The sequence below is a fragment of the Haemaphysalis longicornis genome, unplaced genomic scaffold (genome assembly GCF_048455015.1).
Source record: "Haemaphysalis longicornis isolate Haplotype H1 unplaced genomic scaffold, Haemaphysalis longicornis Haplotype H1 scaffold_4, whole genome shotgun sequence".
Classification (NCBI taxonomy): domain Eukaryota; kingdom Metazoa; phylum Arthropoda; class Arachnida; order Ixodida; family Ixodidae; genus Haemaphysalis; species Haemaphysalis longicornis.
Window position 1 is genome coordinate 165,338,282 of NW_027526361.1, and position 18,486 is coordinate 165,356,767.

At 48.8% G+C, this 18,486-nt stretch overlaps 1 protein-coding gene across 1 annotated transcript in view; it reads left to right on the forward strand.

Annotated features, from left to right (window-relative positions):
- Positions 1-17,901, forward strand: part of Trsn (translin) — a 56,558-nt gene extending 38,657 nt beyond the window's left edge. Inside the window, exon 6 of the mRNA XM_077707861.1 lies at positions 17,618-17,901. Within this exon, the coding sequence (XP_077563987.1) occupies positions 17,618-17,863 (246 nt within the window). The 3' untranslated portion in view covers positions 17,864-17,901. The remainder of the gene's footprint in view (positions 1-17,617) is intronic.
- Positions 17,902-18,486: the final 585 nt, after the last annotated feature.

The following is an 18,486-nucleotide window of genomic DNA, read 5'->3' on the forward strand; positions in this document are numbered from 1 at the left end:
GAACAGTGTCAAGAGTTGCTCTTGTTGATGGGGCACTCAATTTTTTTCTGTGATTACTTTAATGACCACGAGGCGATTTTCACCTTGAGTGCACAGAATGCCTTTCGCTTAGACGTTATTCTTGTGGGAATACCGTTTGAGTTCCAACACCCGCCTTGCAAGCTTCTAGTTCTGCACGTCCACAGCCTTGTAGGTTGCCAGCACTTGCTGACATTCTTCTGTCAATGTTTCTGTGGCTTCATTAGCAGACTTCGTGCTATGCCAAAGTTCTGCAGTTTCGTTTTTGAGCTCTTGGACCACCAAACCAGCATCTGCTTCCAGAGGCTAGAGTTCACCTCACTCGTTACATCGGCTGTAACATTGGTGAGAAGAGGGAGCCTTTTGGTGAGCTTGTTGGTCCAAGCAGTAAGCTCTACCTGAGGTAGCTCCCGGCCTAACCTTAATTAAAGGGGCACACTGGTCTTGGAAACAGTTTTGTAGCTGATTTCAAATGTCAAATTAGTTTTGATGCGAGGTGACTAGTTTGAGTTATTTAGTTCTTGAGAACAATAGGGGAAAAAAACTATTCAACAAAAGATTACCAGCGAGGCATGAATAGATACCAGAAGTGGTGGAGAATGAAATGTGGCAAAAAGTTTTTTTGTTTTGCAATCACATACACGTTTACACCATGGTATTCTAACTTCTAGGTTTGAACTACTCCTGCTAACCAATTAGAAATATCGCCAATTAAACAACTACTGAAACAAAATGCAAAACCTGCTTTCCATATTGCATGGTTTTAACACTCAGCTTCACAGTGCAAGAGAAGTGATCTTCCTAGCTGCACTACATGCTGGGATGTACCTCTCAAGAATTTCGTATTACTGCGATGCCACTCGTGGCGAAAAAGTGGGGAATTATGGGGAAATTGTTATTTCTTTGTTGAAATCGGCCCTCTGTGGCTTTTATAAGTACCTGGTACTGTTCCACGTACAGAATTTTCGGAGGAAAAACTGTGTAGATCAAGAGAAAAGTGATACCTGAGACAGAGAGATAAACGTTTATTTACCCTAAAGGAAAAGAAGTAAGAGCGGAACTGGTCAGCCTCCCAAGACCAGGAGGCCGCGAGCCTGCGCTGATTAGAGTGCCCGGTCGACCAGAGCTTGTTGCTGCTCCAAAGCCGAGCTGGTCAGCGCGAACTCCCACTGTTCAGGTGATGTTTAGGGCTGTCTGGGCACGAGTGCACCAAGTGGTAGGTGGTGAGAGGGACGTTGCAAGTGCGGCAGTCGTCTTGGAAGAGTGGTGGAGAAATGTGGCTAAGTACTGGTCTGTAGCCGGCGCCAGATATGAGCCTGTTGGTTGCTGAGAGTAGGGTGGGGCGATGGATAGATCCTTCTGGAGTGCAGGTAGTGGGATAGGATCGAGGGGTGTTTGAGAGGGGATTGTGGAGCCCTGGCAGCTCGAGGCATCTTGCCTTGAGGGTGGGAATGCCCGGAAGTGCAGATAGCGGGCAGCAGCGTGGGCTGCCTCGTTGCCGGCAAGGCCCGAGTGGCCTGGGATCCATACGATGGTGATTTCAAGATCTTCGGGCAAGGTCTGGAGGAGACAAAGGGCGCTTTCCGGTACCCTGCCATACTGATACAGTCGGCGGGCCTGTTGGCAATCGGTAAGAACTGTCACTTGTGGTTGGTTCTGGTGAGTAGTTGCAGCATGGGTAATCGCGATGGCCTCAGCCGTTGTGGGTGATAAACTACAATAAGATGCTGCTGTGGCCACCTCACCTTGCGGAGTAAGGGCAACAATTGTGGTTCTTCGTGATCGGGGGGGCTGTGCAATGTCTGTGTACTGAACCTGGCGGTCTTCGGAGTATTTTCTGGCCAGATGACGAACGCAAGCTTCTCTGCAGCCCTTGTTGAAAGTCGGGTGCATGTGGCGGGGTATGGGGGCTACCTGGATCTTGCACCGTATGTTCGGCGGGATCGGGTACGGGGCGTCATTGGAATTAGGGGGTTCTCTTCCTATGAGTTGGAGTACTCTCCTGCCTGGGGGTGTTAGGGACAGTCGGTTGAGTTGCGCCGTGTGCTGGGCTTCAAGAAGTTCTGAGAGGGTGTTATGTATCCCGAGTTGTAGCAGTTTCTCGTTGCTGGTGTATACAGGCAGTCCCAGTGCCACTTTATAGGTCTTGCGTACGAGGGCATCCAATTTGGCCGGTTCTTGAGGCTTGAGGGCCAGGAACGGCGTGGCGTACGTGAGCCTGCTGAGGAGTAGCGATTGTACGACGCGGCACGTGTCCTGCTCTTTCAGCCCAAAATTTTTGTTGCTGATGCGGCGAAGGAGGTGGGGGAGTTGGGCTATGGTTGTTTGCAGTTGGGGTAGGAGGGCCGCGCCGGACCCATCATGGTGGAATGGGACCCCCAATATTCTTAGAGTCTTGACTTTGGGTATGGGTTAACCGGAGATGGTTACTTGTGGGTCAGGCGTTGGGAGAGGTGGACGACCGCGGGTGCGGGACTTTAAGACAAGAAGGGCTGATTTAGAGGGTTCACAAGTCAGCCCTCTGGACTGGAGGTAGGAGATCGTGGTATCGACTGCTTTCTGTAGGGCATCTTGTTGGTGACCGCTGGAGCCTTCTGTGGTCCATAGGGTTATATCATCAGCATAAAATGCATGCTGAAGGTGTGGTATGGACTCCAATAATGAAGGGAGTGGAAAGAGGGCTATATTGAATAGTAGGGGTGAAATTACCGACCCCTGGGGTGTCCCCTTGGCCGGAGGGTTGAAGGTGGGTGATACATGGGGGCCGAGCCGGAGTGTTGCTGTTCGATCTGTGAGGAACGTTCTGACAAAGTTATGAGTTTTAGCTCCACAGTTGGTGTTAATGAGGTTTTCTAGGATGGCTGCATGGGGGACGTTGTCAAAGGCCCCCTTTATATCTAATGCCAGTACGGTTTTGGGTGTAGAACGGCTGAGATGATCTATGACTTGCTCTTTTAGTTGAATAAGAACATCCTGCATCGAGAGATTTTGACGAAAGCCAAACATGGTGAGGGGGAAAAGTTCTCGTTCTTCTAGGTAGGCTGTCAAGCCTTGGCGCACTAGGGGCTCGAAAAGTTCTCCAATGCACGATGTCAGTGAGATGGGGCGAAGCGATGTTGGAGAAATGGGCTTGTTGGGTTTTGGGATGAGGGTAGTGTCAGAATGTTTCCACTCGGCCTGCAAGGTTCCCTGGTCCCAATGATGATTGAACAGTTCTAGAAGCGAATCTTGAGACTCGTGGTCCAATTTTCTGAGCAGTCGGTTGACGATTCCATCTCTACCTGGCGTTGTGTTTCGGGTGAGACGTGCTAATGCTTGCTGGAATTCTGATTCTGTGAAAGGAGCATCCAGTTCGCTATTGGGCTGCCCCGTGTATTCAGTTGAGATAGGAGCCGGATGCGCCGTAGGGTGACCGAAGAGGTGGGTTTTGATGGTTGAAGGAGTTCTCCGGGTCTAAGATCACTGTTTCTGATTAGTCGATGGATCTTGGTGTTGGTGATGGAACGCGATTTGGTATTGTCGATGAGGTGGTGTAGTATATGCCACGTGCGTTATTACTGCCAGTGCCCTTCAGCTGGTCACAAAACGAGCGCCAGTGTTGCTGCTAGAGTGTTTTGGCATAGTCTTGAGCTTGTTGGGTGAGTTGGGCTATGCGCTTCCTTAATTTCTTGTTGTGGCGCTGACGTTGCCATCTCTTGATGAGGCCTCGGCAGGCATCCCAGATGGGGAGCAGATCCGGGTTTACGTCAGGGTTGGTGTCCGTGAGGGCTATTTCGTGTGTGTGCTTGTGAACTAGTTTAAAGGAGCCATGAAGAGAAAACACAAGTTTGGTTCATTCAAAAGATTGTCTCGTTAGAATCATACTGACACCACTTTTAACGTAAACTTCGCTCAAATAAGCTACATAATTAGGAAAAACGGGAATGGTCATGCGACCCACCACCTCATTTCCCGCAACAGAACCTATGATGTCACATGAGCTAAGCTCTGCGATTGGCGGAGGCTGGCAGAAGCAGACGCAAATTAGGTGAGCTTACAAACTAGACGAACGAGCGATTTGCGCTTAAATTTAGGGCACATTCTTTACAAAGCAATAAGAATGATGGGACAAACAGTGGAAGTTACGAAAGCACATGTAAACATAGAAGTACTGATGCGTTCTGCTGTTTGTACTTCGCACAGCATGCTTGGTTTAGCTGCACAGCACTACGGGGCTTGGGGTTGTCTCAGACGGCACTGGCCGATTGACGCAAGCAACGGTGTCTTACGTGACCCCATTTGTCGAGCGAGCACTGTTTCAGGGAACGAATATTTTCTCCCAGAACAAAAACAAGCCAGGTTTAAATGCGGGCAAAAACAAACTAAACGCTTGCCACGGTATGGTGGCGCCATCTAGGTTACGGAACGTAAAGAAACGCGGGAACAAACCAACACCGCTGTACAGGGTGGAGACAACCTTTGAACGGTCCTGTGCCGCCGCAATTGGGCCAACGGGCTCAACGCGTTATTCTTTTCGTTTCCCACGAGACCTAGCAACGCGAAACAGACAATATGATTCAAACTTCTTCAGTAAACCGCGTTGCGGCGATAATTTTAGCGCGGTTTTGACACAATGACTTGCTTCGGCGGCGAGCGAGCAACCGAAAATGGCGGCGCCAGCGTATACGTGTCTCTACCCTGTACGGCGGATGCGTGAATGAAGGTACTCTAGGCTGCAGAGCGGTCGGTTCCTGTGATGTCATTTGGGACCACGAAAACGCACGATTGAGCGGGAAAATCAAAATTTTAACCTAAATTGTTTAATTTCTCAGTGAATAAAGCACCGCTTGTATCCGGACAAGCGCTGGGGGCACTATAAAACACGAAATCTTTCGAATAAAACCAACTTGCATTTTCTCTTCATGGCTCCTTTAAGTGCTTCCGTCCATGCCGTGATGTCTTCCCCGATAGGTGGGAGCGGAGTGGTGTCTGCTCTGAATTCCGGCCAGTTGGTGATTCTAGCCCTCTTCCTCCTGGTGGGAGAGTGGGCGACCTTAGTTGTAACAGTCCACTTAATGTTTGGTGTGTTGGTCGCAAAAGTGAGGTCGGGTGTCATGTTCCGTGCCACACTTGTGCCCAGTCTGGTTGGTTGAGTCGAGTTGTTGTATAGTACAAAGCCATGATGTTGGGAGGCTTGTAATAAAGCCGTGCCCTTTTTTGTGGCTTGTGCGTAGCCCCAGCTAAGGTGGCTAGAATGGGGAGGTGTGAGTACCGGCGGCGGAAACGTGACTCCAAAGCGCGCAGATGCCACGGGCGGCGCTGTTGACCAAGGCACGGTAAGGCGCGCAGCTGGAATGAGCGCGCCGCCGGCATCGCGTCGGCTGCATTTCTACCATCAAGGGGGAAACGAACCCGTTGCGGTATGGCGAGCTTTCTGGAAGAGTAAAAGAGAATATTTATCACTAAAAAAATTTATGAGCCCATTTCATTACACCCATGAAATTTAGTTTTACGGGAACAGTTCGCATTGCATGCAGTTTCAAAAGCACGTTTGCACATTACGTGAAGTGGCTCCGGCTTTTATTAAAAAAAAACTTGGAGTTGTATAATGTGCACTGACACGGCCCTGTACAGAGGCGCCTTGCATTTCGCTTCCCTCGAAATACGGCCGCCGTCCTCGAGATCGGCACTACCGCAAGGGCCTGCAAACTGTCCTGAAGGCGTCTCGGAGTACACCGCGCTTTCTGAAACCCTTAACAAACCGCTAGACCGCATGCAGTTATCCCGCTCACATCAGAAATGATAGCAGACATTGAAGCAACACATCTGGTCTCGTCATGAAATCGTTTATTTACAATGAAAACAAAAACGTTTATTTACATGTGAAGATACAAATTTAACTATATTTACAGGTGCCCATTAGCACCTGTATATAAGAAACACACAAAAAGCATTTACCGCTGAAAAGAAAACAAGAACTATTCACCGGGGAAGAACTATTTGCAGGTGAAGAAGAAAAAAAAAGCATTAACAGGTGAAAAAAAAAAGTGCATAGTGAGGATACTAAAAGAAGATATGAAGTAGGAAAAACTATTTCCAGGTGAAGAAAAACAAACTACTGACAGGTGATGAAGAAACAAAAAGTATTTACAGGTGAAGAGAGAACAAAATTATATTTATTGGGGGAAAAGAAAAAGTATTAACAGCGGAGCTGTTGTACAAGCTGTAAGTTCGCCGTAGCAGAAAATAGATACCAAGAAAATGCCGAGCCCTCGTGAGCGCGTGCCTCGCGGCGACCACCGAGCGCCTTCAGCACGGGAAGTGGCTTTAGTTAAAAAAAAAAAAAAACAGCGCTGTCGTCAAGCCCTACCGCCCATGTAAAAAGAAAAAAAAAAAAAAAACTTCAGCGCTTATGCGGAAGTTCCCGCCACCGCTACCTCGAGAATTGATGAGAAGAGCACAGTACGTGGAAGTCTACAATGCTGAGGATGACTTTGCATCTACCACTCGCCGCGAAGACGACGGCATCTTCGATGCATATGACGACGATTACTAGCTCCCAAACAATGCAACTAAACAATGATACTAAAAACTTAAATATGCGTCCGGGAGTGCCCGACTACAAGAGCTTCGTCATTCAAGTATTGCGCGTGAATGCAAGCTTCCCTGAATTTTTTTACAAGTGAAGAATTAAAAAAAATTGTAAAATTCAGCCTGCATCATGCAAGGTTTCGCTGCATTCAGTTTCTTCTCATTACCTTGCTAGTTCACACCTTAAGTAGAAACTGTATCCTCCTAAGGCAATAAAACCGTATAGCGTGAAGCTCAGGGCAGCAGAATGGTCTCGGCAGCCAATCTGCGGCACATCACCCATTGACTAGCGAATTTCTGCCGCGGCTTTAGCATGCAAAGGTGTTACGCTGAATGCGCAAGTTAGTTTGTTTTCTCCGTTTGCTCCGTCGTATTCTTTGCTGTCGACAGCATCGCACCCCGAACAAATGCCCGAACGAGAGAACGACGCGAGACAGTCCACAACGCACGACGAAGCTGGCCACGGCGAGGGCAGGGAGAGCGCGGGCAGGACGGCGCGGCCGGCTGCGGCTACCGCGCCTCGACGGGCAGCGCCACATTTTCCCTGGTGTCATCTGCGCGCAAGGGAGTCACGCGCGGCCGAAGGAAGGCGCCGCGGTACTCACACCTCCCCATTCTAGCCACCTTACCCCAGCCGTGGTGTGGGGTGTTGAAATCTCCCACCAGGAGGAGGGGGTCCTGCTTGGAGATCTTGCGCGCTTCATGAAGTAGGGTGTCGATTTCCTTGAGGGATGCGGATGGTGGGCTGTATACGTCAAGAATGTACATGCTTGGTTGAGAAGAGTGACTGGGGATAATTTCCACAAAGGTGTTGGCCACGTCTTGAGGAAAATTGTGGGTCTGAGTGGGGTGATTTTTGTTCACCATGACGGCCGTTCTGCTTTGGGGGTCTTGCGAGAATGAGACGTAGTTTTGGAAGGTGGGGTTCGGGGTGTTAACCGCTTGAAGGGCGACAATGTCGGGGGGTTTTGGAGGATGTTGAGGCCCAGTTGGTCTTTCTTGCTGTCGTACGATCTGCAGTTCCATTGGAAGATGTTAAGGGTCGGCGCTGGGGCGGAAGTCATTACGAGAGACTAGATGAGGGTCGCGGGGAGAGGCTGCCATCGTCATATGGATGGTACTTCACTTGTCGGGATTGGGCAAGGGAAGGGTGGGGATGGCCTTTTCCAGTTTCATCTGGTGTGTTGTAAGTGCATCCACTGCGGTGTGTAGGGGGGCGGTTGCTTCGGGCAGGGCTTTTGTAATGGGGTCCAGCCAATTGTTGAATCGCTCATCGAGCTGCTCGGGCTCCAGGGGGGGGCGGGAGAGGTGGGAGAGGGGAGTTTTTTCACTTTTTCTGTGAGGGCATCTAGGCCTGCCTGAAGTTCTCTTTCTTGCTGTAGGGGGGATAGGGGGTGTTGTTGTGGGACGTCATTTTGTTGCAGAGGTTGGGAGGGAGCAGTGCCGCGTACGGCCGCTGACCAGCTCACCTGGGCCGTGGGTAGCGGACTCCAGCAGGAGGTGCCTGGTGCCGCTGGTGCTGTTGTAGGCGGGCCTGGAACTGGGCAGGCCGTTGCTTTGGTGCTCGCTGGGGTGGCACTCTTTGCTGGTAGTGGCTGGTCACTTTGGTGTGGTCTGGTGGGGTGCCAACAGCACCACACTTGAAACAGTTTGTGGACTCGGGGCGGTGGCCCGCCTCCCCGCACTGTTGACACACGTGCGCCACCCGCCTGTACGGCCGGCAGCAAATGAGTTCGCACCCCACTTTCACGTAGAAAGGTACTCTGGTTCCACTGAAGGTCGGAAGGGCTGAACATGTCCGGCCCAGCAGCCTTGCGTGAACTAGGTAAGGCTTATTGGGAGCCGTCAGTTCGAGTAGGGCGTCATTGTCGATGTCTTCGGGCAGGCCGTGGATCACTCCTCGGGAAGTCCCGGGAGGGGGCTTCATGTAGGCGGGGATTTCGAAGCTGGTTTGCCCGAGAGTGATCATTGTAATTTGTGAGAGGACTGTGGCGATACCAGGATCTGGGGTGCCGGCTACAACGAGATCCTGCGCCGGTTGGTCTTGGATAGTGACCCATTCCAGGAGCTGCGCCCGGGGAAGACCGCTTGAGGTGATCAAACCTTGTACGATGTCTTGTGTGGCCCAAGCTCCAACTCGCAGGCCCGTTCTTGGTCGATAGATGGTGATGTAATGCGAGTCGGGAAGGCGGGGAGGTGGAATGGCGCGGGCAGGCACGTGAGGCTTAGCTGCAGAGTTGTCGTTCGTCGTCGTTCGATTCTGGGCTCGCGCTTTTCGGAGAGCTTGGCGGGTTCGTGCTGCGATCACCTCGGTCGATGGTTTAAGTGGATGGATCGTCCGGCCGCTGGATTTGTCGTACTCCATGGCTGCTGGTGGTATCCCGGAGCTCGCCATCGTGCTTTTTTGGGCGGTTTTTCAATCCCAAACACCTATGTGCCCCCTGAAGTGCACTTTTTTCCAAGCAACGCCGCAGACTATCATGAGTTTGCGGATTTTGCACATAATGCTCATGAAATAGCGGAAGAGACAGCAGCGTTTCCTGTACACGAAAACAACCTGCATGCGCACGGCTGACGAGGCGGCGCTGCCTTCTCTGTGCAGGCAGTGAGGCAGGTGGGTGGGGCTTCAGTTTTGTCCCCACTCCTGGCAAGAACCAGGTTACACACAAGGGAGAACAGGTGATCACAGGGGGAGGGACAAGGGGCCATCAAATACCATATCTGCATGAATCTAACATGCACCCTTTTTCTGCTCAATTTAGCCTGCAAATTTGTGCACGTGTTATCGTCGGGCTGAAAGACAAAATCAGCTTCAAAGTGGCCAGCAGCATGGCGTTAGACTTCTTAGTGTCAGTAACTAGCATCATGGGTAACAGGGTATGGGAAGAATTTTCTTTAAGTGACCTTCATCGAGAGTGACTTTGAGCGCATGCATCAGGCTAGGCAGGACCCAACATTGGCCACCAGAGAGGCCGAGCGCAAGTGGCAAGGCTGCCACAACATAGTTATCCTTAGTTTGTTTGTAAGCCGCCCAACGTGTATCATTTTTAAGAAGTTTTGTTAATCCATACAAGCGTCTTTTTTTTTTTTCTTGTTGGATAAGCGTCTAAGGTTTCTTGTACAGCCTAGTCCACTTATAACAATATCCAAGTGCCAAGAAAATCCCCTTTGTTATAACCGATAATTATTATAAGCGGGTTGTAAAATAATTACAGATGAAACCGAGCTCGGCACATTTTATGTGCTTGCAAGCAAGGCCGTACGACCACTTATTAGCAGAAATGAGGTCATAGCCAGCTCTGTTTGCTGCACGCGAAGGTCGTGCGCACCTCTTTCAAGAGCATCTATAACTGTTTCACCTAGGTGAGCGGGGGGCCCTTGGTGGACTGTATCATGCGTTGGGCATCCTGCGAAGACATTGTCCGAGTAGGCTGCACAACCGCATCGTCAGAGTGGTCGCTGTCACCGCTGTCCACAGCAGATATCCACGCAACGATCTCAAGGAGCTCAAACGTTTCCAATACACTGGCCCTAACTCCCCTTCGGCAGAAAAACGGAGGCAGTTGAAGAGGAACTCCGTCAAATTCAAAACAGCGCGCACATGACACCACAAGCGAAGGCGCGATGTGAGTGAGCGGGCGCGGGAACGAGGCCAGAGCGGTGGCGCGGGGAGCGTGTTTGGGAGAAAATGGCTCCCCTCCGCCCCTCGCTTCCTGGAAAAGTGACACAGTCGACTCATTTCTTGAGGGGTGGGCGGCTTGGCAAGGTCGACGTGGAGAGCCGGCAGCAGCTCACATTTTTGGTGCACACTGTAACCGGATTCAATCGCTATATCCGATGCCGCACCACTGGAGCATTGTAATAAGCGTTTTTTTTTTTTTTTTTTTTTACCTTATAAAGCATACAAAAGTGGAAGGTGCCATAGTTGTCCATCGTTACATCCGAAATAACGTTATAAACGGTATCGTTATAAATGTACTCGACGGCGTACCATGGGGCGCTGTGGCTCAAAGGGATAAAGGGAATAGAAATGTACTTGTTCGTCAGCTTGCTAATTTTCTTGTGCTCATGCCCGAGTTAGTTTCCACAGTTTGATTATAAAAATTTTCTAAAAACAAGTGTTGAGAAATTGGCGCAGCTTGTTATTAATTGCCTGCAAATTCACATGGTTGCAGTTGCCGACAGGTTCACCTCGTTTCATTGTTTTTGGACACATTATCTTTACGGTGAATGTGCGTAAAAGATGATCATTTATACTTGGCAGGTGTGCGTGCTTAGAAAGGAAATTAGGGGTGGTTGTCAGCGTTGGAGTGTTAGCTGTACTGTTTGTTAACCTTGTTGGTTTCTCAGCAAAAGAGGGCATATGTCTCTTGAACTAAGAGGAGCGACCAATAGTGTGTTGTTAATCAGTAAATTCAGTTAAAAAAATGCCCCACAAAAATGGGGGACGTGGGATACCGAGAAACAGGTACGGTTAAAACATTGCGTATCTCATTTATAAAATCGGGTGAGTCAGTAGGGGGCTGGTAACAGGCACAAATAGTAAACTTTCAGGACAGCAAGGGTGCATACAGTTTCGAGGTTACTGATAACATGTGACAAAAAATCTTCAGACACACCCAACAAAAACCTGCAGCCTCACTGTATCATGCAGTCACATCAATAGAACGAAAAACGACCTTAGTGTAGACTGTCGTGATCTCAAACTTGTGGGTGCAATCACGTCTACGTTAGCGCTACGGCGCCAGTGCCACAAGTGTCAATGGCAGATGCATCCTGTTTGTTAATAATACCCCGAACATTAGTGAAAGCACTGATACATTAGCCGACTTTGTTCCACTGCCCTCGCACGTTAGGATGTTAGGACACATGCGGGCGCTGGAGCAGAGAGCACCTGGTTGTGTTCCTGTTGAGGCCCTAGTTTGTCTGTGCTATCGTTGCAAGGGTTGTGCTTTTTAAGTGCAGGGCACTTCAGGGCCTCGCCTTGTTATCGTAGCTTGCTCGCTGGACCCAAGTAGAGCCACGCGGTGTCCGTTGTAGCGGCTGTCGGCGTGGCGCAACCCAGAGGCTTCGAAAGCCAAGCGATTTATGTAGTCATAAGCGTTCGAAACTCGTGAACTGTTGGCGCTTGTCATACATCTCCCCGATGTTTAGCGCAAGGAAAAACTGTAGGTACATTTGAAGCAAACAATACGCAATTAACCGGCAGCCCCCATGTTCATTTAGTTGCGAACGCTCGTTGGGTTGGTTTTTACTATAGTAAGCGAAAAAAAGTGGCAGTCCAACGCCGGCACTTGCGGGGCAGGAGGAAAAGCAAGCACAAAAAGATCACAACTCCCACTGGCACAGTTTCGGGCAGGGGTTGCGCAAGCACTGCAAGGTGGGAAATTTGAATTGCATTGGGTGGTAGCAGTGAGTGGGTGACAGCGCTACAGCCCATTATGATGAATCGCTGCTCCGCACTTCCGACAGCTTTAACATTGAGTGGAATGGCTTTAATTTTTGTTAATTACAAGCATGGTGCAGTCCAGCTTGAATGGTTGGCTTTTGGCAAAGGCCATGAGCTTTCCTTGAGCCCGACACGTAGCAGGAGAAATATCTTTGGTGACGGTGGCGTTTAGTGCTTTTAATGTATTGCAGACTTAAAGAATTTTGACTTAACTATCATGGGGCAACATTTACCTTTGTAAGGACCTATGTGATAGGCACGTTCAGTGTCATAATCTGCTAGGTTAACAGCTGCACCAGACATCATCTTTGTAATATGCTGTTCTGATTGTTCCCAGGTTTCTTTTGACTATACCCGCCGCGATGGCTCAGTGGCTAAGGCGTTGCGCTGCTGAGCACGAGGTCGCGGGTTCGATTCCCGGCCGCGGCGGCCACTTTTCTAATGGAGGCAAAAGCAAAAACGCCCGTGTGTACGAGATTTCGGCGCACGTTAAAGATCCCCAGGTGGTCAAAATTAATCCGGAGCCCTCCACTACGGCGCGCCTCATCGCCTGTGTTGCGTCGGCGCGTTAAACCCCACAATCAATCAATCAATCTTTTGACTATGCTTGACCGTGAAAACTGAAGCTATTGCGTTGACACTGATCTTCAAGTTTGTTGAGACAAGCTTGTATTAACTCATACTGGGTGTCCACTGTTTAAACCCACAGAGCCTTAAATAGTAGTCGTATCCTGTTCAAAGTGATCTACTGCCTTCTTTTTTTTTTTTTTTTTTTTTTCTCATGTGTGCAAGCGTTTGTCGATTGAGATAATCTTGGCTTCAATTTTTTTCTGACTCGTTTGGATTTCCTTAAGGTCGGGGGCCAGTTTAGCGTCACTTTTATATGACTCTACAGAACGGGCCTGCACATGTTTTAGAATGCGAAAAACCACTTGCATTTGCTTGGAATGGTCTGTTGGCAGTGCCAGCGAGCGGCTGTAACAAGTTCCAGGTCCTGGATTAGTTCCAATATCTTTGGTGGGCAAAAGTAAAAGCAACATTGGAAAAGAGTCACTCGCAATGTCCGGGCCATGGGAGCAGAAATTGGCAACGGTTGTCCTAGTTCCAAACCTGCCAAGGCCCAGGCGTGCAGTCGAAGCTGCTCCCATGCCCACGGAAGGGGGGTGACTGCTCTGCCAGGGTTTTGAAGTCAAACTCGGAAACCGATGTGCGTCGTTGGGGATGACATTGATGCGTGCGTCGCTTTTGCTGGCGCAGCCGCAAGCAGGTTCAGAAAAACGGCTTGTTCTTGGTAACTGGCAGGTTGGTGTGCTGGTTCCACAGTAATTAATCTGTGCCACCGGTTTTTTCAGTGTCATGCGCTGGAGGTGTGCAGAGTGGAAGGAAATCAAGGGCAAAGGCACAATGTATCAGGCTGCTCCCGTGCCCACTCCTTGATTGTTGCTACCGGTTTCTGAAGGAGTGCCCCGTTGTGTTCCTTGATCATGGTACCGTAGCCAGCTGCCCTTACGTGGCTGGCTCACCTTTAGCAACAGTAGTGCAAGCCTTTCTTCTGCAACGTACCGTTCGTGCTCACCGAGTGCTTCCGAAGATGTATCATCGTGGTCCGCGATTGTGGCTCTGCCGTGTTTTCGTGTCTGCGCATTAATTTATCGCAGTGTCTAGAGTTACGTCCGACGGAACCCAAAATTGAAAACTAGAGTTACGTCCGACGGAACTTTAAGCCAGTTTCTAAAGTTACGTCCGACGGAACTCAGAATTGAAAACTAGGGTTACGTCCGACGTAACTTTAAGCCAGTTTCTAGAGTTACGTCCGACGTAACCCAAAATTGAAAAACTAGGGTTACGTCCGACGGAACTTTAGGCCCGTTTCTAGAGTTACGTCCGACGGAACCCAAAATTGAAAACTAGGGTTACGTCCGACGGAACTTTAGGCCAATGTTTTGAGTTACGTCCGGCATAACGTAAAGCACAAAAAATTTACAGCTCTTGAAGACTCTTGAACCAATTTACATGGTTCAAGAGTAATTAATAGGGTTGGGTGTCAATTAATATTTCAACCCGATTAATTGGCATCGATTAATTAATTCGATTATGCATGGATTATTCGGTTGTGTGGTTTTTTTTAGAAAAAAATGACCAAAAATAATTATGTAGTAGTACATATCAGATCAATATGCTCATACACTTGTTCAGACACATTCCGGATGAGGTAAGTACGTCATCATCACGGCGCATGATGCGGACGCGACGCTTATCAGCTTGTTCGTCACTCACATTTTTTCTAGAAACAGGAACATCAGCGCCCGTTATGAGTGCCGATGGCGCCAATTAATCGCGCTTTTCTTACTACAGAAATAGTTTATACAACGGCAAAACGGTATGTATAATTGCCCACTGGTCGTTTTTTTTTTGTACCGTGTATATTTGTAGTTTATATTTGAAATTTTGCCCTGTGGCATGAAGATACACGAGTTGAGATAAGAGTTGTCGATGAAATATTATCGAGTAGCTATTTTCCTGTCTGTTTTCGGTTTTAATCACTGCCATCTTTTCGCATACTGGCATCGTTTTCTGTCTTGACGTAAGGCGGGTTATTTGAGCACGAATATATCGATCGACATGCTTGCGTATAATTTCAACATGACATTTTTCTTTCTGTTGCTCAGAAGCTTTAACTGGTTAAAACAATTAATCGTGACTAAAGCATTAATCGATTAATCGGAAGTTTAATCGATCAATTACCTACCACTAATAATAAATAATTGATGAGTGATAATAAAGCGAATGCCCTGGTACTCCCTTATTTCTTCACAGAATAAAAAATGTCGATACATTTTAGTTAACTGATCTGGCTGATTAATGAAAAACGTATTTTATCAAAGTCGCTACTATTATGGGGAGAGTGGGTGGTTTTACGCCCATTTGTGATATGGAGCAAACAGTTACTTTATATTCAGATGCCAGCAAAATGATATTGAAGTGAAAAGCTGAAATTTTCCCTTGAAGGAAATGGTTCGCAAATATTCGACCAGGCATTAAAAATACCCAAGCTTAATTTTTGCATGTACATTTTACGGAGATTACATAGGTGGGCATGCAGTAGATGGGAATTACCACTCAGTAAACTTTATAAATGTGCGGAGATAATTGTTCTGGTCTTTCGGTTTGTTATTTACTTGTCGGCGAATTTGAAGCCCATTTTTCAAGGAAGCTGCTACAAGGCTGTCTGCCGCGGCTGGTGCTAGCACGCGGGGGGCTGAAGAAGTCTGAAGCGCAGACACCCTTCTCTGATTAGCGGGCGCCGACTGCCGGGTGCGGCGTCCTCTGCTCTTTTGTGATGGTTCCGTGTCGCTTACGGTCCTTCGGCCGATATGCTCAGGCGCCATTAAGACACGGCCACGGAAAGACTTGCTTAGTATTGCACATGGTGAGCAGCTGCAGGCAAGTTTCTGGGTGCAGCGGCATGGCGGGAGCCCTGCTGGAGAACACCCACGCCCCCAATCAAAATTTCCTGAGGAGGGAAAGGGGGGATGAGGGGAGCCCTGGCCCCCCTGGCCCTGAAATGGGCCTGGGTGGCATTCTGCATTAAAGAAAAAAAAGTGTCGCCCCTAGTAAAGATTGTGATATTCGTTTCCCCGAAGTCTGGTGCCGATCCAATCTCCCGGGCTCCAGTTGATTTGGCAGGAGGCTCGCGGGGCGATGGGGTTGAAGTTCTCGGATAGATGGCGGTCGAATTGACGAACTCGAGACATTTGGATTTGATGAAGGGAAATGAAGACGTTCTATACAACATTAGAATGAATAAGGAAAAACTTCGAAGTTCAAGTTAGACAGTAGCTCCAAGTGCGTACAAGTCACTCGAGCTTTCCATCTCCGTCTAACTATCCTGTGCTCGGAGCGTACACAGACCGCTCAAGCGACGACGATGGCCGGGGCTCTGTTCCCGCCGCAGGACACGCGCGGACGTAACTTTAGTTTTCAATTTGGGGTTCCGTCAGACGTAACTCTAGAAACCAGCTTAAAGTTCCGTCGGATGTAACTATAGTTTTCAATTTTGGGTTACGTTGGACGTAACTCTAGAACCTGGCTTAAAGTTACGTTGGACGTAACCCTAGTTTTCAATTCTGAGTTCTGTCGGACGTAACTTTAGAAACAGGCTTAAAGTTCCGTCGGACGTAACTCTAGTTTTCGATTTTGGGTTCCGTCGGACGTAACTCTAGACACTGCGTTTCAATTTTGGGTTACGTCGGACGTAACCCTAGTTTTTAATTCTGAGTTCCGTCGGACGTAACTTTAGAAACTGGCTTAAAGTTCCGTCGGACGTGACTGTAGTTTTCGATTTTGGGTTCCGTCGGACGTAACTCTAGACACTGCGTTAATTTATTTATTGCAGCGAAGCTTTTAGCCTCTGGTTGGTCGGAAAATTTCATGTCTTAAACAAAAAACGCAGGCAGGACCCAGCATAGAGCTCAGTATTCGTTTAAAAAAAACCACAAAGAAGCATCAAAACTGCATTATGGATGATAAGGCACCTGCCCACCCCTCCACAACGTGTTCCTGGTAAAGATTACGTTTTCAGATTATGTTTAAAGGCTAGGCAGGACTAGTGTCACTAAATATGGCAGTTTCCTGCCCAAGAGCATGCATCAGGCTGGGCAAGAGCCAACATTTGCTGCCAGAGACGCCAAGCTCAAGTGGCAAGCCCGCCGAGGCAACGAGCAACATTTCATACCCTCCCCCGTCAGCATGTGTTGCGGTTTACAACAAACAGCTTCGCTGGACATCCACTTTTGCAGGGTGGGATGGCGACCATTTTTTTATTCGTGTATTTATTTATACTGTAAACTCTAATGGTGCCGTTGCAGGGTGGGGCTACTCAAAACAACTAGAGAAATGTCGCAAACAAGGCTTCGTAGCCCTATACAGAGAAAGATTGCCGTATGCAAAAACTAAAGTCAGAAATTTGGGCACAAATACAATTTGTACACAGTGGCCAAGCAATATCAACAAATGTAGACAAGTAGCAGGTGTTCCACAACAAGGTGTGCAGAAACTGCTTCGTACAGTGTGTGTTGTTAGCGCAGCTGGCAAGTAAAGCAGAGGAAGCAGCAGTGGCCGAGCAAAAATCGGCGCAAAGAAGTGGCGAGTATTCGGCAGAGGCAAGCCCAGAAACTACTGCTTCACAAAACGTGTGCTGCAGCGTGTTGGTAATACTTGGGAAAAAAAGGAAATGCAAAGAACAGAGCAGCTAGCAATCAGTCCGAAATGAAAAAATGATAGAGAAAAGGTGACTCAAACTGATAGACTGTGGCTGAGGAAATTGCAGTGCATTTCTGTCGTTTATTTTTTCCGGTAAGACGAGTATTTAAGGGTAATTTCGGGAAAGTGGCCGTTGCATTGGGATGCTGCAGACTTGCTGGAAAGCTGCTGGCTTAATCAGCGCAATAAATGTGGGCAGCAAGACACTGCAGGCAGTGAACCCAGTAGTGGTGGGGACTTGAGTGCCTATGGTGAGGTGAGGCTGAAAGTGGCCCCAGATGTGTGCAGCAGCTGTTGCCTTCTTACTTCCCCCTGCAGAGCCGCTTTGCCATGAACAGCGTGACGGCAGGCAACTACAGCTGGCCCCTGAAGATCTCGGCGTTTGTGACCGAGATGAACCTGGGCTTCCGGCTGCTCAACCTCAAGAACGACAGCCTGCGCAAGAAGTTTGACGCGCTCAAGTACGACCTCAAGAAGGTCGAGGAGGTGGTCTACGACCTCTCCATCCGCGGCCTCAAGCCCTCGGGTGATGGCCAGGCGGCGGCTCCCAAGAGCCCAGAATAAACTCTTCTGGCCTTCCATTGGCTGGGGCGGATTCTTCAGTGTTGCCTACTTCACGTTAATTTCAACACCTCTGTGTAATGAATTCCTGGATTTAACAAACTTTCTCAATTCCCCATTGCCTGGCCAGTTGAAGCCTACGTGTTTGCAACCCGTATGTGATGGAACGTCGCGGCGGTTAACCTTGATATAACGAAGTCAGTCATTGTTTGTTGCACTTTTACTCGGAAAGTGGCTGGAGCAATTTAGGGAATAATAGCACTACCGTAAGGAGCCAGCAGCAATGAAAAGGTCTGGAATCGGGTTGATGAAAATGAACAGAGGGGCTAGCACCATCCCGTGGCTCGAGTCTCCACTGCCATCTGTAGTATCGGTTCATCGGTGATGAGTGCTGCTGCTAGAAACCGAAAAGTTGTGTCTTTCCAAGAAAGGCACACAATTTTAAATGCCGTCTCTGCAGGCGAGAAAGAAGAATGTTGCCTCCTGGTATAGTATCCCAGCTCACACCCTTCTGGGTTCTTGAGTGCGGTAAACGCCATCAAGTTCGCAAAAAGGCGCCCTCTCAGCCTAAGTTCGGTTCTTGTAACGTGCCAACACACCAAAAAGTGTCAGAAGGCAAAGGTGAT